The sequence below is a fragment of the Triturus cristatus genome, chromosome 2_1 (genome assembly GCF_964204655.1).
Source record: "Triturus cristatus chromosome 2_1, aTriCri1.1, whole genome shotgun sequence".
Lineage (NCBI taxonomy): Eukaryota > Metazoa > Chordata > Amphibia > Caudata > Salamandridae > Triturus > Triturus cristatus.
This window is the reverse complement of record NC_140581.1, coordinates 34,101,953-34,129,199: the sequence shown is the minus strand read 5'-3', so window position 1 is coordinate 34,129,199 and position 27,247 is coordinate 34,101,953. Positions and strand designations below refer to the sequence as shown.

At 38.8% G+C, this 27,247-nt stretch overlaps 1 protein-coding gene across 2 annotated transcripts in view; it reads left to right on the top strand.

Moving 5' to 3' along the window:
* Positions 1-27,247, top strand: part of LOC146863657 (long-chain-fatty-acid--CoA ligase ACSBG2-like) — a 540,015-nt gene that overhangs the window by 212,534 nt on the left and 300,234 nt on the right. For both annotated transcript variants that reach the window (XM_085627749.1, XM_085627750.1), the window contains exon 6: positions 1,378-1,527. In XM_085627749.1, coding sequence (XP_085483875.1) covers positions 1,378-1,527 — 150 coding nt within the window. The remainder of the gene's footprint in view (positions 1-1,377; positions 1,528-27,247) is intronic.

The window sequence follows — 27,247 nt, the reverse complement described above, 5'->3', positions numbered from 1 at the left end:
GGGTTGAAACGAGAGGGTAAAGACAGAAAGTAGAGGAGGATAGAAAAATGAGGGAAAGAAGATGAGCACGAGCAAAAAAGGCAAGGCAATTGGAAAAGAAAGATGCTAGAAATAAGGACATTAGAGGGGGACGAGAAGTCACGAGATAAGTACCAAGGAGAGACAGAAGAGGGTACAGAGACAGAGAGGAGATAGGAGCAGGAAGGAAGGAAGGGAGCTGCAGAGGAAATACTGGTAGAATAAAAAACTTAAAGACCCATATGCAGGAACACTAGTGCAGAAAGTGCAGTGACAGCTGAGGCCATCTTGTGAGGGGCTGACTGTGCCCAAAATATGCCTCTTTTTCCAACCCTACCTTCTGACTTTCCCCGCCCTCTTTAGCCGCCTGGTTGTGAAGGGCATTTGCCTAGACAGCAGACAGTGCATGTGTGCAAGCCCTGGACATGTTCGCTGCCGACAGGCCCATCCCATGTTAATTATCTGGTGGCCAGATCAGCCATCAGGGAGTCTGAAAACAAACAAGAGCGTAGGGATTCCTGAAAATGTTTTGCAACCCACAACTAAGGGAAGACGGCAGAAGACACTATAAACTAGGCACAGCGTTAATCCCGTCCACACTGGGAAACAAATGTCCCATTGGTCAGCTGCCACGTCACCCACTGTGAACCATGTCAGCATATGAGGATCCCTGCAAGAGTAGAACTGATGCAGTTTCTCAGAGGAATGGAAAATGTTTTAAATAAGTTGTGTGTGGGTGTTAATGTGTGCTCGTGGGAAGATACTAGCGTGTGTGCATCTTCTGCGGTACTGGAAATGGGCACGACCCATTGGGTCCAATAAAATCTTTTATCTGGGACAAGTTTATTCAAAATTTGCATTGCCTATGTATTATAGGAGAGCAGGGGCTCAATTGAATGTTATCATAGCACAGGCTATCTTGAGAAATCTTTGCTTCTGAGTAACCGTAGCCATGTTAGTATCGGTGTTGAAGTCTCCAGCTTGAATATTAACTTTAGAAAGCTTCAGAAACATTTCTATCTACATGTTTTTATATGACATCCCTTTATTAATGTAATAACTGCACTTTCACAATTGCTTTATTAACCTTCTTGCTTCTCACATTTGCTTGAAAATGCACCATTTACCCACTCTTTTTTCAAATGTTTCTCGGACCCCACTTAAGATGTACAGGCTCGCTTGCTGCGCTCGCTCGCCACTGTGCACTCCAACAGAAGGTTTACACCTCACCACTTTCAAATGTCACCAGCCACCACTGCTGTTCATAGCTTTCCTTCTTCCGTTTCATATTGCAGTCTCAACCACAGTGGTGGCATATGGCTTTATTTTTTCTGATACAATGACTCTTTCTGTCCGCAGTGGGCGGAGTTCATGCAGCTGGGATCTGAAATTCCTGATTCTAAACTTGATGATATCATCTCCTCCCAGAAGGCTAATCAATGCTGCACTCTGATCTACACCTCAGGGACAACGGGTGTTCCTAAAGGGGTGATGCTGAGTCATGACTCTGTGAGTATCAATTTGGAATTATGTGTCCTTGGAGAATTATTTTAAAAAACTAATGTAGCAAGCAGAAATGGAATGGAATGCAGAGAGAGTGCTGTTTAATATTTAGGACTATATCTGAATACCTACATGGCTATTTTGGTCACTGAGCTATCAACCATCAAAGAGTAGTGAGATTTAATTTAAGGAATCTTTATATTAAATAGCAAAGACAGACAGCCTAATGGAGTCTGCCTTCAAAGGAAAGCCAGAAAAGACTTAAGTATCAATCAAATGACAGACTAGCGTAGAGTCTGAACAATTAGAAAGGCAAAGTCTGAAAAATATCCTCAAATCATCACCTTTAACAGGGTTTAAACAGAGAAGCCACACACATGAGATGTGGCGTAATACGGTTGAACTAGCAATGACTAGAAAGGCAATGAATAGATAAGATACATTCAATAACATACGCATAGAAATATCTACTCCTACTGCATCTTCATGCGTGAGGTATGAATAGGAAATGAAAGAAATGACATGACCTTTATGTAATATAGAAATACAATAGACAGTTCAACTAATAAATGGTCCCTAGAAAAGGCTCGAGCAAAAGATCGAGCAGACGGGAACATCCTAGAGATGTCTTCCTGGAGAGGAGCACAGATTCATACAATTTATGAATCCAGAGCATGGCTTACACTTCGATTTTGCTGATTTTCTGAAATGGAAAAACACAAAGAGAAACAGACGTACATGGAAAAGCTCGGTCACATAAAATGAAAGTGCAATTATTTTTCTAATGAATAAAAACACTGGCAGAGCTCACGAAATTACATTTGATGAGCCGAAAGCGGTGTCTGCACGTATCTTCTGTGTCTTCCTTGGCTAGTCCATTGAACATTTCTCAGATGAGCACTGCCAGGGAGACGCTGTAGAAAGGGCAGAGCGGCAGCATAAACAAACACTTAACTTTGAGGAAAATTGACTTCTGACCAGGCCTGAACTTTCCAACAGTAAATGAATTGATTTATGCCACTTTTAACATACACGATCACCAGGAAAGTGCCCTAGGACTAGCACTGCAAGAAACCTTACGAATGGATAGCAATTAGGAAGTAAAGAGTCACGTTTGAGGTGCTGAGCGAAATTACATATATTTAGAAGCACATCTTAAATGAAGTTACTCCAGATGTTCACTCCCTGGAATTGAAAGGCTTGCCCTCCCTGCTGTGTTTGTTTGTTCCTGGGAACCCTTAAGATGTAAGCAGAGGAAGATTGCAGAAATCTTGAAGGATGGTACTAAGAAAAGATCTCTGTCATAGATATTTTCATTTAATCCTAACCTATGTATGCAGTACTAAAAGTGTTTAGCACGCATAGAGCCAGTTTTAGTCACTTTCACTCATTCACTTAGCGGCTCCCCATTCCTTGCTCATCCAGAGGTTTAGTCTACCTCATTGTCTCTAGCAACACATCCCTGAGCTCCCCCCTCTCAGACAGGGGGTTGTAGCCCGCACTACGACTAGGCTCGTAGTGCGAGGAGATCCCCTATGATGAAGCACCCCACCTTCGGGTGGGTGAGGGGAATCATCCTTAGAAAGGGATACCCCAATACTTTTACAGCTGTTTTAGACCCAGCGGCCTGTTATTGTGTTTTCTAGATACATTGTGGAGAATTGGCCCATGATGGTCTATAACATTTCCTCAGGTCCTCTTTTGTGTGTGAATCATAACTTTAAGGGAACAACCATAGTTTGGCTGACCTCTTTCATGAAATATAGGTAATTTTCATTTTTTTCATCAGATGCAAGGACAGGGATTTGTGCTCTGCCCTTAGGTATACCCCAGGGTTCTGCATTGAGGCCTATGCTATTCAACCTTTATGTTCGCCCTCTGCAGATGTGGTAGAGAGCTGCGGTTTGACATTGTTTTCCTACACAGACGACACACAAATATTTTTTTCTCTTTGTTGTCCTCAAAGGGGCACAACCCTGATGTCCTTAACTTTGTTCTAAGACCAGTTGCTTCTTAGATGGAAAGCAACTCACTTAAACGTAATGGTGATATAAACAAGGTTATGGTTTTAGGTAGGAACCCATGGCTCTGGGGTCCCCAACATTGGCCTGAGTATCTGGGGACTCTTCCAACTTTATCCCCTAAAGTAAAAAGTTGGGGATTTTAGCTGAATGAAACTCTGTCTATGCATCCCCAAGTGCCCAACCTGGCATCCAACTGTATCGCCGTGATGAAGTGGGTGATGAACATTATTTGGATCATTCCTCACAAAGAACACTGATTCCGGCCCTGACACTCTCACAAGGTTGTGCAGAACTCAGCAGCAAGACTCCTTTCTAGGCTTCCGAACTATGTCCCGGCTTCTCCTATTCACCGTGAACTGCACTGGCTTCCAATTTAAAAGAGAGTGCAATTCAAAACTCTATGCTTTATGTTTAAAGCTAGAGCTGGACTTGGCCCTAGATATTTACAGGACCTGGTCTCTCCCTACCAACCAATCAATCAATCAATCAGGTGTTCTAGAGCGTAACTGCTCATGCGTGAGGGTCCCAAGATGCTAGGATGGGGGAGCAGCTCCGTTGGTCATTCGAAGAGCCAGGTCTTAAGGTCCTTTCTGAACTGGTGCAGTGCCGGGCTTCGTCGGATGTGAAGGGGGAGTTAATTCCAGGTCTTGGCTGTGAGGTAGGAGAAGGATCTGCCACCTGCTCTGGCCCTGTGGATGTGGAGAACCGTGGCTAGGGCAAGGTCAGCAGAGCGGAGGTTTCTCTTGGGGGTGTGGAAGGAGATTTGTTTGTTGCAGTATTGGGGTCTGGTGTTATGGAAGGCTTTGTAGGTGTGTGTGAGCAGTTTGAAGGTTATTCTTCTTTTGACAGGAGCCATTGAAGTTACCAGAGGTTTTGGGTGATGTGGTCATGTCATGGGATGTCGAGGATAAGTCTGGCTGCGGCATTCTGAACGGTCTGGAGTTTGCGGAGGAGTCTTTTGTTGATTCTCAGCCAGAGACTGAGATCTGAGAATCAGACATTATACTGCGTGCCCAGAATTCGCCTGGTATGCACAGGAGGTCGCTCCTTCCCATACCTTGGCCCAAACTTTGGAATGCCCTACCGCAATTCTTAAGACACTCTACCTCTCTGCTACTATCTTGCAAGTATCTTAAGACGTAGTTATTGAAAAACAATGTCACGTAGGGCCAAGCGAAATATCTACCTATGCTTAGTGCGGGGAAACCCATTGGGTAGCCGTGCACTCTATAAGTGGGAAAATAAAATGTTGTCTGTTGCTGTGATTAGGGCCTGTGGATAGCCCTGAAACCCAAGTGGGATGGGTCCAGAAGTTTGTTTCTTTCCAGATGATTGGTGAGTTGGAGGTTAATGGCCTTTTCCAGGACTTTGGTGAGGAATGGGAGAAGGGAGATGGGACAGTTGTTCTGGAGCTCCCTGAGGTCTACTGAAGGCCTCTTGAGGAGGCTGTCTAACATCCACATGCTTCCATCCATCAGGAAAGGTGACTGAAGTTATGGAGGTTTTGTGGATGGTGGTGAGCTAGTGACTGATCTTATTGCTTCTGAGGTTGAAGAGTCGGTGGGGGCATGGGTTGGTGGGTGCTCCTGAGTGGATGGAGATCATCAGGGTGGTAGTCGCTGGTGTGCTAAATTGGTTTCCATGCGGTGGTTGATGGGTTACAGAAGAGGTCGGAGGGTTGGGGATCTAGGTAACTGTAGATGGTTGCTATGTTGTTTTGGAGGTGGTCGGCAAGAGAGTCGCAGAGTTCTTGTGAGGGAGGCATCAGGTTTTTGTGGCTGACAGGCATCTGAACTCTCTGATGATAGTGAAGAGTTCCTCAGTTTGACTGCCACTGGTTTTGATCCGATGTGTAAGGTGCTCCTTTTTTGTGGATTTGAGCTGATGGTGGTAGTTGTTGAAGGTTGATTAGTAGGCGGCTTAGTTTCTGTTTGTCTCTGTTTTTGTAAGAGTGAAATGTCAGCCTAACTATAACGTCCTTGAAACCTGTGTTTTTTTAATGAATTTCTAAGGTGTTTTTTAAATGCTAATCCCTAACTATAACGTCCCTGTAACCTGTGTAACCTGTGTTTTTTTTCAGTGAATTTCTACGTTTTTTTAAATGCTAATCGTTAACTCTAACGTCCCTGAAACCTGTGTTTTTTTCAGTGAATTCTGTGTTTTTGTACATGATTTTATTTATGAAAAGATGTTTGTAACAATTTTTTTATTTTCTGTCTATGTCTTTTTAGGTATTTTTATTATGTTTATATAAACATATAGTATAATCTATATGTTTTAAAATAAGTATAATTTATTAAAAAATATATATAACATAGCTGATTAAAAATGTATAGTGTTATCTACTTAAATTTACACTGTTTTCTTGTTTGTAATTTTGATCAGTGTGATATAAAATAATGTATTAGAATTTTCAATTAAAAAATATATTTTTTTAAATGTATAGTTTTTTTTCAATTATTTTTTGCCAAGTTCAATTTTGTAAGATTACCTTTAATACTACGAAAGTTGTTTTGCTGTATTCTTATGATGACTCTCTTTTTTACCTATTTTTTGTTTTTTTTTAAATTTACAAAACAGGTTCGCGCACCCTACGCGAGCCCACACGATGGGCAGTGGGCGGTATACGAATATCAATCTCAAAAACACATTTAGAACAAATTAATATATGTTTTAGACATAGAAGTTTATTACTGACTACATAAAAATAGTAATAAAGGTGTTTTAAATTTGTTTTCACCTGTTTTTGACAGATTTGTGTGGATGCGATGGTATCGCGTACGGGACGTGGTTGTACACGGTGGGTGCGCGAACCCTGCCAGCACGTATTTCCCGGTTCGCGTACAAGATGCGACTCCGGCATAATTTCAAAACTCTGAAGTATGACTGTTTTCAATTTAAATATAGGTTTTGCATAAAGAGTTTTCATTGAAATACTTTGGAAGACAATGTCCTGATAGCAAATTACCATTATATATAACATTTAGTAAATTTTACGGTTGCGCAATGGATACGCACAGGGTGCGTGACCCCTTTGCGACCCCATGTGACATAGTAAGAAAGTTTCTCATTGGTTGAACAGCTTTTCATTCTCTTCATGGGTGGAACCAACACCTGTTACAGTCCTTTCTTTTTGGGTGTGTCTGGCTTGAAGACAACCTGTTTTGTAGGCTCTGTTATTTTTCTTTTTTTGTGGTGTGTTTCATTTTCCTTCAACAAAAATGGCAGCAGCATTCCCAGAGGAGCACCAGGAGGAGATGGAGGAGGTGGAAGACCCAGTGAAGAAGAGGAAGGAAAGCATTGTGTGGGCCTTCTTCACTGTGCCTGAAGGTGAAAAGAAAGTAAATGCCCGTAAGGACATGTACCATCTTTTAAAAAATGTTATCGAGAGGCTCTGAGAAGAAGTACTCTTGTGGTACTTCTTCAATAAAAAAAAACCTGGAAACAATGCATCCCGTTCGCCTGGCACATGAGGTGGAGCGTCGTAGACAAGAAGAAGCAGCCAACAATGATGGATAACAAATATCAACATCTGCAGGGGTTGTTTTGACCACTCCACAACCCCTGATATTTCCGGAGTTGGCGGATGCTGCCATCATCTGTCGCCACTGCCTTACAACACTGTGTGTGAGAGAGTTATGCATTGACGCCGTGAAGACAATCCTCACAAATGTTTATTTTCTTTTTTTTTGCTTATGTTTCTAGGTATACACAAACAGCAGAGTTGGACTGTCTAACTTTTCTTTTTTTCTTTCTAAAAAAATTAAAAACACCCCAAAAAAAATAATCGGAAAATACAAGAAAAATATAAAATTGTTCTAAAAAAAAGGTTCTAATGGAATCACCTAAACTGGTAAAAATAGTTGTACATAATGAAAGTGAATGATTGTATAAATGTGTGTATGATTAATGTTAGAATTGTATATAAGTAGTGTCTCAGTAAGTGAATGAATGCAGGGAATGGATGAGTGCAACAGTTGTGCCTGAGTTATTGCATGGATAGTGCCTGAGTGATTGCATTAGTGCCGGGGTAGTGATTGGATGAGTGCATAGGTAGTGTGTCTGTGGAAGAATGCATGCAAGGCTAACACCTGCCTTATTGAATGAGTACATAGGTAGTGCCTGAGTCAATGGATGAGTGCGGGGCACTGCTTAAGTGAATGGCTGAGTGATTGCATGAGTGCATGGGTAGTTCCTGGGTGATCGCATGACTGCACGGGTAGTGTCCGAGTGAGGTAGTGAGTATATGAGTAGTGTTTGAGTGGAACAATGGGTGCAAAGGTAATGCCTGGGTGATCACACGAACGCATGGGTAGTGTGTGAGTGAATGAATGAATGCATGGGTAGTGCCTGAGTGTATGGATGAGTGCATGGGTAGTGCCTGAGTGTATGGATGAGTGCATGGGTTATGCCTGAGTGAATGGCTGAGTGCAAACGTAGTTCCTGAGTGATTGCATGTGTGTGTGGGTAGTCCCTGGGTGATTGCATAAGTGCAGAGGTACTGTCTTGGAGACTGGAGAAGGGCATGGGTAGTGCCTGAGTGAATGGATGACTGCATGGGTAGAGTTTGATGCAATGGATAAGTGCAACCATAGTGCCTGAGTGATTGCATGAGTGCATGGATACTGCCTGGGTGATTCCATGAGTGAAGGGGTACTGCTTGGGTTATTGGAGGAGTGCATGAGTAGTGCCTGATTGAATGGATGACTGTATTGGTACTGCCTGGGTGATTGGATGAGTGTATGGGTAGTGCCTCAGTAGAAGGATGGATGCAAGGCTCATGCCTGCATCATTGGATGAGTACATAGGAAGTGTCTGAGTCAATGGATGAGGGCATGGGTACTTCCTAACTGAATAGCTGAGTGCAATACTATTAGTGCCAGAGTGATTGTATGAGTGCATGAGTAGTGCCTGGGTGGTTGCATGAGGGCAAGGGTAGTTCCTGCGTGATGGGATGAGTGTATGAGTAGTGTTTGAGTGGTAGGATGGGTGGAAAGGTAATGCCTGGGTGATTTCATGAATGCATAGCTAGTGCATGAGTGAATGAATTAGTGCATGGGTAGTGCCTGAGTGAATGGTTGAGTGCAAGAATAGTGCCTGAGTGATTGCATTAGTGCCGGGGTAGTGATTGGATGAGTGCATAGGTAGTGCTTCTGTGAAAGCATGGATGCAAGGCTAACGCCTGCCTTATTGAATGAGTACATAGGTAGTGCCTGAGTAAATGGATGAGTGCAGGGGTACTGCTTAAGTGAATGGCTGACTGCGAGAATAGTGCCTGCGTTATTGCATGAGTGCATGGGTAGTTCCTGGGTGATTGCATGACTGCGCGGTTATTGTCCGAGTGATGTAGTGAGTGTATGAGTAGTGTTTGAGTGGAACAATGGGTGCAAAGGTAATGCCTGGGTGATAACAAGAATGCATGGGTAGTGTGTGAGTGAATGAATGAGTGCATGGGTAGTGCCTGAGTGTATGGATGAGTGCATGGGTTATGCCTGAGTGAATGGCTGAGTGCAAAAGTAGTTCCTGAGTGATTGCATGAGTGTGTGGGTAGTCCCTGGGTGATTGCATAAGTGCAGCGGTACTGTCTTGGAGATTGGAGAAGTGCATGGGTAGTGCCTGAGTGAATGGATGACTGCGTGGGTAGAGTTTGATGCAATGGATGAGTGCAACAGTAGTGCCTGAGTGATTGCATGAGTGCATGGATACTGCCTGGGTGATTCCATGAGTGAAGGGGTGCTGCTTGGGTGATTGGAGGAGTGTATGAGTAGTGCCTGATTGAATGGATGACTGTATTGGTACTGCCTGGGTGATTGGATGAGTGTATGGGTGGTGCCTCAGTGGAAGGATGGATGCAAGGCTAATGCCTGCATCATTGGATGAGTACATAGGTAGTGTCTGAGTCAATGGATGAGTGCATGGGTACTTCCTAACTGAATGGCTGAGTGCAATACTAATAGTGCCAGAGTGATTGTATGAGTGCATGAGTAGTGCCTAGGTGATTGCATGAGTGCAAGGGTAGTGCCTGCGTGATGGGATGAGTGTATGAGTAGTATTTGAGTGGTAGGATGGGTGGAAAGGTAAAGCCTGGGTGATTTCATGAATGCATAGATTGTGCGTGAGTGATTGAACTAGTGCATGGGTAGTGCCTGAGTGAATGGTTGAGTGCAAGAATAGTGCCTGAGTGATTGCATAAGTGCGTGGGTAGTCCCTGGGTGATTGCAAAAGTGCAGAGGTGCTGTCTCAGTGATTGGATGAGTGCATGAGTATTGCCTGAATCACTTTATGAGTGCAACTGTAATCTCTGGGTGCATAATCAGTGCAAGGGTAGTGTCTGAGTAAAAGGATGTCTGCACGACTAATGACTGGGTCATTGTATGAGTGCATGGGTACTGCTTGAGGGAATGGATGAGTGCAAGGCTAATGCCTGCATCATTGGATGACTGTATAGTTAGTGCCTGAGTAAATAGATGAGTGCATGGGTACTGCCTGGGTAAATGAACGAGTCCTTGTGTAGTGCCTATGTAAAAGAAAGAATGCAAAGCTAATGACTGTGTTTTGCTAGTACTACAATAATGCATAAGTCTATTAGTAGTGATTACATGTAAGGATAACTGCCTCCTTGATTACATAAACAACATAATGAAAAATTTGAAGTAGTCTAAAGGTTCAACGTTATTTATATTAGAAATAAATAACATATAATTAAACTTTTAACATTTTTTCACGTTCGTCGTACATATAATATTATGTGTTCTTACCTTTTAAATAATTTAGATACATTACTCAGTAGAAATATTTTAGAGTAGGGTTGTCTTAAACAACATTAAAACTCTTCTCCAACTTGAACAGTACCTACTATAAAGAAGAATAAAAACGTATTTAATGATAATATATTACTGAAATTGTAAGATTATATTTTCAGCAACTTTCAGCAACTTAACATAAATGTACAATTAAATAACATTTTTAGATTCCCTTTTTTGCTGTTCTCAGATTCCACTCAACTTCACCAGACACAGTGATTTCAATGTGGTATCATCATTGAATAGTGGGGGAAAAAAACAATATAATTGATCGTAGAAAAAAAAAATCATAAAAAAGCATAAAATTCAATATGTGTAGCTATGTACTTTTTATGTACACTTTGTTAATTACTTCCTAATCTACATTAACTCTATTATTTATCTCAAATACATTTGCCAAAATATAGACTTTGATTTACAATTGGTACAAAATAGACAAAAAACATATAAACTATTTCCTTTTCAACAGAACTTTCCAAATCCAATATCAATTACTGCAAATAATAATACAAACACTAATTATAAATCCTAATATTTGCATTCCCATTTTGTTTCTGTTCACATCTTCCCAATTGGCTGAATGATGTACTCCAAACTTTAGCTTCAAACATATCAAATATGAATTTGGTATTTCATAAGGCAATCTAGGTTTGAATTCCAAGTGGGCATCATTGCAATGCGTCTATCCTTTATTACACTTTAAATACACAGTATAGTGTCAAGATGTTGTAGTAGGTCCATCATGAAAAATAATAGCCACTGCTATAAAAGTTCTTCCTGAAATAGATATTTGTACCATTATAATGATATATTTTCCAAATCATTCTATATGTAATGCAGACAACATCTCTAATCTACAATGTGAATACTGAATGTCCTGATTGGTTGTTTTTATCATTTTTTTTAAAAGGTACTGATTTACAGTCTGGTATCGTCAAGTATAAGAATCATTCTGTTTGTATCTCAGTGGTGGAAGCAAATAGACACTTCACATTTATGATCCCATCTATAACTTAGCCCAAATACGTTTTCAATCTGTATTCCTTCCTCTTCCAATACTCCAAGCATAAGCATTAGAAATTCGTATGCATTTTGTTGTACATTGAGAATAAATATTAATGAACCAGTACATATATCCAAAAGATGCCGAATCCCAGAAGCAGTATGGATTTTACTTCTGTCAGTTACCACCTGTTGAAATACATGATGTAATAAAGAACAAAATCTTTTTTCATGATTTCACAATGAAGCTCTTCTAGAAAAAACATAACATTCAAAATCACATTAGCATAGCCGTTGATACCTGAACTATTTTCTAACTGGTATCCTACAATCTAATCAACAGTTTCCATGTTCTATTGCTTTATTCCTTTAAGTTTCTCTTCATCTGTTTTTCTTTTTAACCTCAGTTCCATCTTTGACATATTTCCTTTTTGGACAGAGTATATGTTTCTCATAAATGGTCTATTCACCTAAATTAGGAGCATAAAGTCTTCTTAAACACGTATATTCTTATTACACAATTTGAACCAGCACTAACCTTTTTTGTCATCGAAATCTATCAAATACTAACCAAATAATTTTCAAAATTCTGTACATTCCCAGGCTGAAGATCAGATAAAAATCCATACACAGATGATTTTTTCAGAATCAAACTTTGAGAATTTAATATGTGGCAAAAGGGATTTGGCAATAAAGCTAAAAACACCATCAAGCTTATTAGATTCAGGACTGAATACAGATGTAAGTAATCCCAGGAAATAGAGGACCAGCAGAATGTTCATTTGGTGATTACGTGCAACAATTCCAATGAGCAGAAACAGCTGACACGTGTTTCGTCACATCCAGTGACTTCCTCAAGGCTTTTTAATTTATCAAAAGAAGCTTGGTGATCTTGGTTAACCCAAGTCTATGGTAAAATTATCAGCCAGGTAGGTCTTTTAATTTGTTGTCATAAAAAATAGAGAATGTCCATCATCATATATATGAGGGCATGTAATTGTCATACGAATAATTAGCAGGACCAATCACTTAAAGAGCAATGTAGAAACATTTAGTATCGTTCAAGTACTCCAGGATAAGAAATGTTTTTAAAGCATTAGCATTGGAGCACCGGGGCTATGATAAGCCCTAGAAGAACTCTTTTAAACACGAGCGCCGTCCTACGTCTCAGACACCAATTCTCTTTACCGCAGCAAATGTTTCTTCATTATTAAGTTTGAGACCATGCTCACCTCATCAATGATTAAAAGTTTCATTTTCTTCAGTACTCTTGAGACTTCATAACAAGCTTCTCGAGATAGCTTCTGATATTCCAATTTACTATCAAGTTCAACTGGTAGCATAAATTATCGATGTAAAGTAATCCCTTCAATGTTGTGTGCAGCTAATCCAGTTGGAGTTGTTACAACACAAGATAAATGTGATTCTGTAGTTTTCTGTAGATAACTGGTCAAAACATTGATTAAGAAACCTTTTCCTGTTCCAGCTTGACCGCTGATGTACATTAGAATAGGTTTAAATGATGAACATTGGCATTCTTTGTTTTCATGTAGCAAACCATGTTGCATCTATTCTTTCACTTGTAGATATTGGTTGTCCCAGTGGATCTTGACTTAGTGGAACAGAACTTAGACTGTCTTGAGAACTGTCTCTAGCTATTTCAGCTGCAATTGTACTTTCTTGTTCAATCTCCTCATATAACATAGATATGTAGGGAAAATTGTGCATTGAATGGTATCTTTACATGCATTAAAAGAATCTTCATAACAGTCAAAAGGTCCAAGTAATTCCGTTTCACTACGCCAAGGCTTAAACATTTGTAGAAATGCTAAATAGAAAAATTACCTCTTATCTGAACTTTTGCAGCTGAGTTTTCTGTGGTTAATAAGATTTCCTTTGGCATGTTTTATCAAACATCCATCACATCCAATTACTGCATATTCTTTTTCTTTTATATTTTCTTTAACTTTTCTTTTAAAGCTGTAATGTTGAATTATTTTATACAGACAGATTTTCGAGATGTGGACTCCTTTTGGGATAGTATAGATCCAACATATTAGTTTTAACAATATCAGTACTTTCTGGTTCATTCACTGCTAAGTATTCAATTTCTTTTTAATGTTTTCAATACTCTGTTTCATGTGGCGGCAAGACCTTGACTTACTCAAATGATTTCTCTTGACTTTGAATATAAACTGGCAGAACTAAACCAATCCAGACATTCATAGGATCCAATCTCTCGATGGGAAAGCATTTTCAAGCCGAAGCTGTAAAATTTCTTACTAAGACTCTTTTCTTTTGAAATTTCTTCCCATATTTCTTTCATCTCTGTCTTTTTAGATTTGGCTATATATGATGTAACATAGCGAGCAACAGCAATTGAATTATCTGCAACATATTGAATATCCATGTTTGCATTCCACATTTTCAAAATCACTGGATTGTAGTCATTAATATACTTTGAATCTTCTGTTCTTTTTAAGTTGTATGTGTTTTACGGAAATTTCAGAGATATTGTATGCCTTACTGCTGACATAAAACTATTTACTCTTCCTTTAGAAATTATTGGGCGTAGGAATCCAAAACGACATTTTATATAAATTTCCCTTTAGACTTGTATTTTCGTCTACAGTATTTTCCACATCGATGACTTTGAAAGCGTAAAACTTTTTTCTCCTCTGTCTCTTGGAATCGCACAGGTAACATACTGTTCGATGAAAGACAAAACAGTTTCATCAGTATCAGTTCCACATTTTGGAGCATTATTGATCCATAATAGCATGTGAATATGAGGAGCACATCTGGCTTGGTACTCTTTTTGCCAAAAGAAATCAGTAACTTCTCCGAGAGGAGGAATATTTGTATTGCAGATAAATGACATCATTTTTTTAAAATCTCTTTTATTAAACTTGTGCAGTTGTTTTGAGTTTACATACATATACAATGACTTTTCCACAACAGATGCATTTGTTACATTGTGTACATTTTAGCAGATCATCAGTTTAGTACAATGTATAACGCTGCCACTTTAGTATTTGGAATACGTGCCTGGTATATTTAAACAGCTTTTTCAAATTTAGAAGTAAGTGCGTTGTTAATTTTTCAGTCATCGTTGCACATAATATGAGGGCTACTGTTATGTACATGGAAGTGCGATTACAGTAGATGGGAATTTATGTAAGAGTCCGAATAATTCGAACACAATTAACATAAGAATAGAAAATACAACATAAAAACAGTGACCTCGCCCGTTATGTCCATTCCACTTCCCTGCAAATGCTCATATAATGCAGTCTTGTTGATTTATGTCTCAGTGCCTCCTGCTTTGATGTACGTGTCTGTGTGATCTTATGATTGACATGTGTTTGCTCGTGGAACACCGCAGCAGATAAATTACATCATAGCTTAAAACTTATGGTTAAAAATACCTACAGACATTTACAGGATCCAAGGAACAGAGTTCTCCAGCTGTCTTCAATTTAATATTTTTTAATATTTGAATTTGCTTGTCGTAGAAATTCAAGTAAATCGTCCCATGCATATTCAGCACAGCTAAGTGTCCCAAACCATGTAGGAGAACGCAAGTTTCTTAACATACATTTAAGTTCTCCGTGATGACAAAACCAATACTCATTGGTACCACGTTGACACGCCATCAAAGTAGTTAACTGAGAGTCTAACTGTTCATCTCTTTGTTTAACTTTGTCCATGAATTCCATTGCAGAAACATGTGGAAGATGAACTCCTGTTTTTAATAAATGGTTCACGGCACATGAAAGTGCATACAAGTCACTTTCAAACAGAAGATGGAATATATATGGAATACACTGCTGAAATCTTGGATCTTCAGAGTACAATCTTCTCGAGCGATATTCTGAAACTGGAATCTGTGCAGGTCACTCATCAAATCGTCCACCTTCTCCAATGGGGAGCAGTTGTGGAAAACAATGAGCTTCTAAACTTTTTTACCATACAGTCATGGGAGTTCCCTTTGCTTTCTTCATTTGAAATAATTCTATCCTGTTTGATACCACTTCTTTTGAATGTAGAGGATGTATAGTGTAATATTAATTGATCTCTTCACTCCTGGACTAGTCCACTATTTTTATTTGGCCACTTGAAATTTCTGTTTCATCTTCTAAACATACTTTCTGTTCATCCACATTTACATTCTTATAAAAATATTTTTTGTACCAGATGTATTGTAGATTTTTGAAGTTTTATAGCACACAGAAATGGGGATCAAAGCATTAATGCCTGCACCAGTCCTAACGTCCTACCTAGTAATATTCAACAAGATAAGGTGCAAATGGGCTTAGGACACAATCCCCTAGGTCCCAAAATAGAGAAGCAAGGAAAGCAAATTCCTTGATAGCTCTAGATGAACATGAACAAAAAATAGCCCTGCACACTTCCAAAGGTTCAAATACATATACAAGTCATTAATTAGACAATATCCACAATGCAAATGGTTTACAATAAACAGTAGTTTTCCCAAATATGAAAAAAAGTAGATCAGATCTTGCGATGTTAAAAGTTATTCTTTATTCTTGTCTTTTAAAATTCGAAACCGCCAATGTGTTTCGTCCTCAATCGGACTTCTTCCAAGCTACAAGGTACATAAACAAACACTATTTACAACACTAAAAACATTTTTTTTTTAAATTACAAGAACCAGATCATTAGAACAGACGCAAAGATCATTCCTTATCCATACATTCTATTTGGGAAAACACTTTTACATGGAATAAGTAAATAGACAACATTATTGTGATTTATCAAGACATTAACAAATGTGGCTAGACTTAGACATATATAGAGATCATAGCATTTATGGGTGCTGTGTACCCCTCATGAAGGAAGGAAGGAGACTTCATAAATATTATAGACAAAGTTTGTAAAACCAAGTATACTTCCATGTTTGGTTCTATAGCATCTCATAACAGTCTAAAAAACAAATATACACATACCTTGAATAGTAAATGATATTAGTTCATTCAATCTTTGCCAGTAAATAGAACCCAATAAATCTATAAAGCAATGGTAAAAAGATATCCAGAATTTTTTTGAGGTTGCCACTTATATCATCAAAATATCATCAGTTAAACCTAGAACAAACTGTTATTATTCTAGAAAACAGTGAATGAATATTTATATGCTTTCAAAATGGGAAGCCTATCACGCCCTAATTATTTAATACCTGTCCTCAGACTAAATTCTCTTCATAGTTAGAGACACCTCTATGTCCCTAATTTATCTTGACTCTCCACTTTAGCATTTTCTAGTGTTTGTCCTATTATATAGCATAAAGCGTAAATTACAACACTTACTTGAAAATTGTATATGTTCAAGTATATATATATCAGTTCGGAAACGCAGGAGTTGAAAAAAGTGTATCCTGAAAGGAAATATAAAATAAAACCATCTGTAGAGAGCACCATCTCAGATCCCATTTAAATATCAGTTAGATAACCAACAATAGCTTTACTCATTTACTAGAAGGGCACGAAAGTAATTCAGTTATCCATACAGTCGAGTTTATAGATATTGAATTAAGGTCCCTAACGGTATTTGCCCAAAACCCAATCGGCACAGTAATACTGTGTTGCGTATCTACGTTCAATAAAATTGGCACTGATTTTATCTATCTCATGTAACTGTTTATGCGAAAGTGAGGAAATGTATACTCATCCATATAAGTCGATTCGATCTTGGGGTGGGATATAATCAGAAATGTTTTTATTTTTCAGCGAAAATAGGGGCACCGCACAACATTGCTAAATAATACTCGTAGACTAAGGCGACATGGTCTATACTTATGTACTGTCTAGACAAAAATCACGGCAGCGGCCATCTTAAACTGTATAAGATTTAAAGCAAGCAAAAAAACACTTGTTAAGTAATCTACACCAATAGCTAAACAGAATTCTAGCAATGGCACTCACTGTTTTAGAAAGATAACAGTCAGTCATTAGATAGTCCACAGTAAAAGCTAGAGAGAACTCAAACCCTGATGCTCGCCATTGATAAAAATTGGCGTGGAGCCCACCATTTCTTCGCCTAAGCCATAGAAAAATTCACATAGACTCCAAGCATACTCATGGCGAATGTTGCGCCCGTCTTCATGCGGTCATCGGGTTCGAAAGGGTTTCACAAAGGTGCAAGAACTCGCACGTTTTTAAATGTTTTGTAAATTGGTTAATTGCTCAATTAATCAGAATGACCCCGTGCCAATACCATACGTCGCACATTAAATAACGTATATATAATCTCACAAAGGTCGCCATCTTAGAGTAGACTACTGGTATGATGCACGCACTAACCTTAATTAGTATAACCAGAAAAAAAGAGCACATAGACGGCACCATTCTCTGTATATTTGTAACTGCGGTCATAGTATTCGTGTACAAGCGTCCGCAAGATTAAGTTCCAAACATTAAGAGTGAAACTGCACCAATACTATGAGTCGCACACGAAATGACGCGTATACGAACACACAGAAGGCGCAATCTTGGACGAGCTACTTGTATATCACAGACGTCTAAAGCACACACTAGAATAGACTTGTCTACATATAAAAAGGAGCTCCTAGTCGGGACCCGTAGTTGTATTTTTGCAGCATCCATCAATATGACTTTATAGAAAAACCCATTCAAGGAAAAACCACACCATCGTTTTGACACCGATCATGCACCCACGCAATAATATGTTTAGCAGTGGGATTCGCGATATTCACCCACCATCTTTAAAGCCCATGTTGTAACCTGACACATTATAGTTTATTTTTAAGAAAGTCTTAAGTCCCAAATCACTTTATCCATATTGCAATTTAAATTGAAGAAAATATTGAGTCCTTAATAACTACATTAGAGATTTGAAAGCAACCGTCCTCATTATCACCTGCATAATATTTGGTGATACACCCTGTCCAGCAGGACCAAATCGATCGGAAATATGTTTACTCGCATCAAGTAAACCTAGTGTTGTTATCTTCTAGGTGTTTGCACGTTAGCAGCTACCCTATTCTTACTTATCACATTAGAATATCCGCACCATGTAAACCTAGTATTATTGTCTCCCAGGTGTATATAATGTAACAGCCATCCTATCTGTGCTGTCACTTTAGAATATCCACATTAATGCCAACCCACTAACTAGTTCACCATGACCAAGAAATCAAATCTGAATAAGTATGGCAACATTTTTGACAACCTGAAATATATCAGATGAAGACAAATAGAAATATTCAAATCATGTGGAAATATTGAATCAGACATAATGCTTTCAGTTTTTTGTAGACACCTTAAAGTATGTCAAATGGAGACAAGGAGATATATTCAAACCCTATGCAAATATTGAATCAGACATAATACTGTTAACTTGATGTTGGGCCACAAACTCATACTGACTATGAAACTTGGAGCTAAAGTTTGATACTCAACAAAACAGTTTTATGTGTTCCTTTAGAAAATAATGAAACTAATTATTATTAATATTCAAACCTAAAGTTACTGATCTTACTCTACAAATCCAGCGTGCTTCCATTTGTCTAAGTTGTAAAGTCCTGTCACCTCCTCACAACAACACTGTCGATTGCATGAAATTTGACATCACTGTTGTTTGGGTGGATATCTCTAATGTGTTGTGCCACAGGATTTCTCACATCTCCATTCTTTATGCATCTCACATGTTCTTGAATCCGAGTTTTTAAACTTCTAATAGTGCTTCCTACATAAATTTTGTCACAAGAACAAATACACATGTGTGGTATTGATAAAAGACATTCTTTTATAGTTCCTGGGGCCATTGTATTCAAAGGAACTCTTCTTATTTATACCATACTTGCAGATAGAACAATTACCACATGTATGGAAACCCTGTGGTTTCTCAGGCAACCATGTAGATGGAGATGCCTTCGGAGCCTTAACATAACTCGGGCAAAGAATGTTCTTTATTGTGGACCCCTTCCGGTAGCCTACTCTCTTTTTTTTGGGACAAAATCAGACGGAAGCGCTTCGGATTTATGTAAATGCCAATTTTTTCTTAATATGTTGAAGATGTGGTTGCTATACCTTCCATACTCAATAACAAATACACATTGACCCTGAGTTGTACTAGCTAAGCTAGGTGATCGTTGACCTAAGGTATCACTTATTTTGCTCCTTCTGATCTTCCTCTCTGCTTTTTCAAGACAGTTACCATCATAACGTTTCGCTTTAGAGTCACATTTAGCCTTATTTATGTTCTTCTCGAAATTACACTCCTCACTGCAATTTCGACTGACTCGCACCATTTTGCCATATGGTATGGCTGAGATTGTCATTTTTAGGGTGACAACTAGTGGCATGTAGCACAACATGGTATTTTGCGTAAAATCTAAGGTCCAAAAACGTTATCTCATATTTTGAAATACTGGAAGTTAGCTTGATGTTACGGTCATTGTCATTAAGATAAAGAAAGTATTCATTTAGTTAATCAGAACAACCTTTCCAAATCAGAAAAATGTCGTCTATATATCGCACATAAAAGAGGATGTGATCCACCCAATTTTTTGCACCAGGGCCCCAGGCATGCTCCATCACATACAAACCCATGAATAGGTTAGCATAGGATGGAGCAAACCTGGAGCCCATGGCCGTTCCTTGTTTTTGTAGGAACCTATCATTTCCGTGCATAAACGCATTCTGTGTCAGGATCATTTCAGACATTGTTGATAGCATTTGGGTATGCTCTAGATGGCATGCATTGCGCTTGAATAGAAAGTATTTCAGTGCTCTGAGTCTATTGTCTAGCCCTATGCACGTGTACAGACTCTCCTCGTCCATAGTTACGAACGTGAAAACGTCCTCCTCCCACACAAAATCATCCAATTTACAGAGAAGTTCCCTACTATCTTTGAGATAAGTCAGGAGATTCTGTACAAGCGGCTGCAGAAAGGTGCCCACATATTCAGCCAGATGTTCTGTTGAGCTGCCATTGCCTGATGTTATTGGCCTGCCCGGGGGAAAGACACCCCCCTTGTGGACTTTCGGAAGCACGTAGATGCATGGAAACCTAGAGTTGTTGGCTGATCGATATTTATATTCTAAGTCCGTTATTAAATATCTTCTACCTGTTCTTCAACATCTACACTAATCAAACTTTCACTTTCTCTACACTCCTCTTGTGAACCAAAGAAACAAAACTCTATATCATCACAAACTTTTTTTACATCTGTTACTGAACCATGCAAAAGAGCTGTGTTCATTTCACTTAACGATACTGCAGGACTTTTAACATAGTAGATTCTCCTTACTAACTTCCGCATTTCTGAGTGGTGTACTGCTAACATTCTGTAGTGATGAAATTTACTTTTACACACGTTTCTATAAAGCCAAGCCAGAGAATGACCCTGCAACTTAGTATATTTTCTTACTTTACATGGATCTAGTTCTTGTAACATCTTAATCTTCTGTTTAATAATTTTACTTTGGCATATTCACGTAAAAAAACCTCATAATATGTCAAGAGATTCCTGTCAAATACTACAAATACTAATACAATCCCACTTATATACAGGAGCTTGTGCACGCATTCCTTGAACTTCTTCAGCTATTGCTTCTTCCAAATTCCTAGGAATCATCTTTTCGTATTTGAATTGGACAACCATCTTTCATCTCTTAGCAACGACCACTAGTATCAACTGCATGAACTAATGTATTTTGTTGAAAATAGCTTTTACATTAAAGAAAGGCTCAGTACTAAAAGTGTGCTTCCATTCACCAGTAAACGTTTTGCAAAAGTTACTTTTATTAACCAGTCTTTTTCTTTTTCTTTTCTCCCGCATAAACCGCATTGTTTTATTCAATGTTTTCATTCTCTTCAATACCAATATAAATATTTTTTTTATAGTTCAAAAAGCTTTCTCTACTACACTTTTAATTTGTTGCTTTTTCTTATAAAGTACTGATCTCTTTTTATATATTTACAATCTTTCAATAAATGTTGTAGTACTCTACATCTATACATTCTCCTCCTTATGTCTTTATATTTTTACAGCCTTTTTTCAACATGGATTGTTTTCCCATAACATGATTTTCTATGAATGTGTCCTTTATTCATTTCCTTCGGATTGGTTGTAGAACATTCCTTTCTCTTTTTCACATTTAGAAAATTCTTTACATTCTTTAAGATTCTTTTAACAAACATTTTTGTTCACGTACCAGAAGTCTTTTTCTTCAATGTAACATTTTGCACTTCATCTAATTTCTGCTTTTCTCTTTCCTTTAAATAGTACTGTTTTCTTTCTTGTCTTTTCTATTGAACTTTTCTTGCCATACTCAATCTTTCTGTCTATAAATGGTGAATATCTGAAAAAAGAAAAGTTTAAACACTTTCCAAAAATAACTTTATATTATTAAAATAGTTATATACAAGTATGCTCATCTATAAATAGACAAATACTTTCAATTGCATTGCAAATTTCTCCATAACACATAAATATTTAGAATATTATACTTCACATAATATCAAACCTATAATAAGAACCAAATGTTTAAACAGTAACATCTCAGAGCACATGCTATCTAAATTTGAGTAAAATAAAATGTATGTGTTCATTTCTACTCATAAAATATGGCACCTGGGTATTGAACTAGCGATGTCAGACACTGCAAAATTTCTTCATTCAGAAGACATCACAACCTCTGCAACAGAATGACAGAGCAGAAGTAAAGGATTTCTCTACTACTACCCAAACCAACTAGGCTGAGATGTATAATAAATCAGACAATAGATATAGAATGCAGACACATGAGTCATTCACAACACCATAAAGTCCCTTAAAAATCACTGACTGGCGTTCCCATTTCAAAATAACACCTAGAGTGTTGCGATTACCCAAATATAAAGCAGCAACCCTTCAAATGTCTCTGTTGTAAGTCTCACCATATTTCTAAAAGCATGCATGAATGTGTCTGTACCTTTTGCTAGTGACGCCTTGCCACATATAAAGCTGCAACCCTTTGCATATCTCTGTTGTAAGTCTCACTATATCCCTGAAAAAATGCATGCATGTGTCTGTACCTTTTGCTAAAGACACCATATATTGGCAGGGTATGCTCAGACGTGAGTCCCTTGCTCACTTTGCCACTGGGTTCAAGCAAGCCTGGCTGAAGACGGCTGAAATGCCAGAAACCGGTCCTAGAAAGCTTGTTTCCAGTCCAGGGAAGACATGGCTTGGCAGTTCGGGCTGGACTGTTCCCATGAGGCACAGGGTCAGACTGATTTGCATATGGCCATGTCTGAACTGGGGTGGCAGAGTGGGCTAAAGAACAGTGATGGATTAAACCCAGATCAGTTGACTGGGGGTGAGTGCTTGCAATGTTCAACACTTCGTCCATCCTTTCCTTTGGTTTTTGCTTTGTTCGCCATAAGTTGGCAGGGTATGCTCAGACGTGAGTCCCTTGCTCACTTTGCCACTGGATTCAAGCAAGCCTGGCTGAAGACGGCTGAAATGCCAGAAACCGGTCCTAGGAAGCTTGTTTCCGGTCCAGGGAAGACATGGCTTGGCAGTTCGGGCTGGACTGTTCCCATGAGGCACAGGGTCAGACGGATTTGCATATGGCCATGTCTGAACTGGGGTGGCAGAGTGAGCTAAAGAACAGTAATGGATTAAACCCAGATCAGTTGACTGGGGGTGAGTGCTTGCAATGTTCAACACTCCGTCCATCATTTCCTTTGGTTTTTGCTTTGTTCGCCATAAATTGGCAGGGTATGCTCAGATGTGAGTCCCTTGCTCACTTTGCCACTAGATTCAATCAAGCCTGGCTGAAGACGGCTGAAATACCAGAAACCGGTCCTAGGAAGCTTGTTTCCGGTCCAGGGAAGACATGGCTTGGCAGTTCAGGCTGGACTGTTCCCATGAGGCACAGGGTCAGACTGATTTGCATATGGCCATGTCTGAACTGGGGTGGCAGAGTGGGCTAAAGAACAGTGATGGATTAAACCCAGATCAGTTGACTGGGGGTGAGTGCTTGCAATGTTCAACACTCCGTCCATCATTTCCTTTGGTTTTTGCTTTGTTCGCCATAAGTTGGCAGGGTATGCTCAGACGTGAGTCCCATGCTCACTTTGTCACTGGATTCAAGCAAGCCTGGCTGAAGACGGCTGAAATGCCAGAAACCAGTCCTAGGAAGCTTGTTTCCGGTCCAGGGAAGACATGGCTTGGCAGTTCGGGCTGGACTGTTCCCATGAGGCACAGGGTCAGACTGATTTGCATATGGCCATGTCTGAACTGGGGTGGCAGAGTGGGCTAAAGAACAGTGATGGATTAAACCCAGATCAGTTGACTGGGGGTGAGTGCTTGCAATGTTCAACACTCCGTCCATCATTTCCTTTGGTTTTCACCATATATAAAAGAAGCATACAAATTGGTGTATACCTATGTTTTACATGTCTAGCACCTTCAGATGGATAACACATATCAGAATACATGAGTAAGTGGAGACATACCTCAGTCGCAAGACCGTGCAGACCTTAAAACTACAGATACTGCACTTCCCATTTCAAGCAGACACAGAAAATTATGTGGTGTATTTCAAGTGGAGCTTTCCACAGATTCATACAAAGTAGCCTAATCACTAATCCCTCCGCCAGCATGTCTTACACCTCACTTTTGTGCTGCAGCTTCACCATTCTACTACTACACAGAGTGCTGGGCCTAGCCAAATACAAAGCAGCCACCCATCACATGTCTCTGTTGTAAGTCTCACCATATTCCTGAAACAATGCATACATGTGTCTGCACCTTTTGCTAGTGGCATCAGATATTAAAGAAACATACAAATAGATGTATACCTGTGTTTTATACATCTAGCATCTTCAGATACATAACACGTATGAGAACACATGTGGAAGTAGAGACATACCTCTGTCACAAGACCATGCAGTTCTTAAAACTTGACAGACTACACTTCACATTTGAAGCAGACACTGAAAATTATGCAGTATATTTGAAGTGTACCTTTCCACAGACTCATACAAAGTAGCCTAATCACTAATCCCTCTGCCAACATGTCTTAAACCTCACTTTTATGCTGCAGCTTCACCATGCACCGACTACTTAGGGTGTTAGGCCTAACCAAGTATAAAGCAGCAACCCTTTGCATGTCTCTGCTGTAAGTCCCACCATAGTCCTGAAAGCATGTATGCATGTGTCTGTACCTTTTGCTAGTAGCATCATATATAAAAGAAACATACAAATAGATGTATACCTGTGAGTTGTAAATCTAGCATCTTCAGATGCATAACACATATCACAATACATGTGCAAGAAGAGACATATCTCAGTCACAAGACCATGAACACCTTAAAACTTGACAGACTGCACTTCACATTTCAAACAGACACCTAGAATTATTCGGCGTACTTCAAGTGAACTTTTCCACAAATTCATACAAAGTAGCCTAATCACTAATTCCTCAGCCAACATATATTAAACCTCAGATTTCTGCTGCTGCTTCATCATTCTACTACTACTCAGAGTGTTGAGCCTACCCAAACACAAGGCAACAACCCTTAACATGTGTCTGTTGTAAGTCTCATCATATTCCTAAAAGCATGCATGAATGTGTCTGTACGTTTTGCTAGTGACACCATATAAAACAGAAACATAAAAATAGACGTATACCTGGGTCTTATTTGTAAAGCATCTTCAAATGCATAACACATTTCAGAATATATCTCCAAGTAGAGACTTTCCTCAATCACAACACTATGCAGACCTGAAAAATTCACAGAATACACTTCCTATTTCAAGCACACACCAAAAATGATGTGGCATATTTCAACTGTACCTCTCTAGAGACATACAAAGTAACCTAATCACAAATACTTCATGTCAACATGTTTAAAACCTCACTTTTGTGCTGCAGCTTCACCATTCTAGTACTACTCAGTGTTGAGCCTAGCCACATACACAGCAGCAACACCTCTCTGTTATACATCTTATATCTTCAAATATATAAGAATACATTTGCAAGTAGAGACATACATCAGTCACAAGTCCATTCACACCTTCAAACTTGACAGACTGCACTTCAAATTTGAAAGTGACACCTAAAATTATGCAGTGTACTTCAACTGTACATTTCCGCACACTAATACAAACTACTATAATCGCTAATCCATCTACCAATGTATACATATTACTATACACAATCTATTTCAAACATCATTACAGTACAATAAAACAAACTACAATACACATCCCTACATTTAATAACATATTTCAAACATCAAAGTTCTTGAATAATTTTTATAGTTTGAAAATAAAGCTTTTCATATATTAAAATATCACTACAAACAGTAAAGCCCTACTACATAATACACCTCACAAATTTGTAACTCACCTTTCAAATAGTATTGCAGAATATGAAATATCAAAAACTCATAAGAGATTTTCTTTTGCACACAATCAATGTAATGCACTACTCTCAACAAGGTAATACCAGTAATGGCAAACTTTCCCTCTCTTTTTCCACACAAATAAATGTAAGTAACAAATCAAATTCCTTCCTACATTGCTGCAAAGTTGGAACACACATTTCTATTGGTTAGACACATGAACCCTTACCAACTGTCTTCTAAAAGTGCCCAAACTGCTTCTGTAATTTTCTGGAGTCGCTACTCCACTGCGATGCCGCAGTGTAGCGACGCGATGGAGCCGCAAATCCATACGGGAGTTCAAAAACCTATTACTAATAATACTAATATTATCTTTTAAGAACACAACACTTCTAAACATGGTATTGATTTGGGAAATCTTACTTAAACAACATCTCACTTATATATAAATTACAATTTAATATTTTAAAACCACAGTTAAGTTTCAGCCTTTCCCCATTCTGCTTAATCCCACTTTCCATAGTAATAGTTTCTGCAACATTCAACTGTACTGGCAGGTCACAAGTTCAACATATTTACAAGTTCAGCACAGTAGCTTACACATGCAAATAGCAGGTGTGGTTGACTTTTGCAAAATATTAACTTGTCCTATCTACTGTAGCTTTCAAACATTTTTTAATAACCAATAAGAAAAATTTCCTCTTTAGGAAAGAACATGCATCCTATATTTTAGTGTACAATGTTCATGAACAGCCAATCAGTTATCTGCATTTTCAAAAACAGCATCTGCTCCACCCTTTTAGATACCTCTCATTCTACCTACTGACTACCTGAGCTACAGACATCTTTTCATTCTTTCCAGACATCCCTTCAAGATGCTTACAGTATGGATTGTAGGACACAGCTATGTTTTCTGGTGCAAAAGATATGCAGGACACAGAGGTATTGACAAAGACCCAGCTTTGCAACATGTGGATATTAAATGGATTGCACAGAGAAGATTAAAGTGCCAACAAGTGATGTCTTTGGTTAAAACCTTTTTGCACCTCCAACCCTCTGACCTCATGATTGTGCACTGTGGTGGCCATGTCCTAGGCACATAAACTGGAGTAGGACTGGAAATGCTCATGAAGGATGACTTTGCACAATTGATGTTGCTTTTCTCTCGAACTGTATTTGTATACTCTAATATATGCCAAAGACAGAAATAGAAGTGGTCAAATCAATTCTGTCCACAGATTGAGAAAGTAGAAAGAATGTCAATAAAGCTGTTTCTGCTTACCTCAGAGATCATAGAATGGGCTCCATCTATACCAACAATCTACGTTTCGATATGGATGACATCTACAGAAGTGAGAGAGTACACTTCACAGATCAAGGGAACAGAGTCTTTCTCAACAACCTTAAGCTGTGCATCCTCACTTACATATAGCTACAACAAACTCATAATGAAATCTAGGGCCACCCTATAACTTAACAGTGAATATTATTAATTATTTAACATACATATTT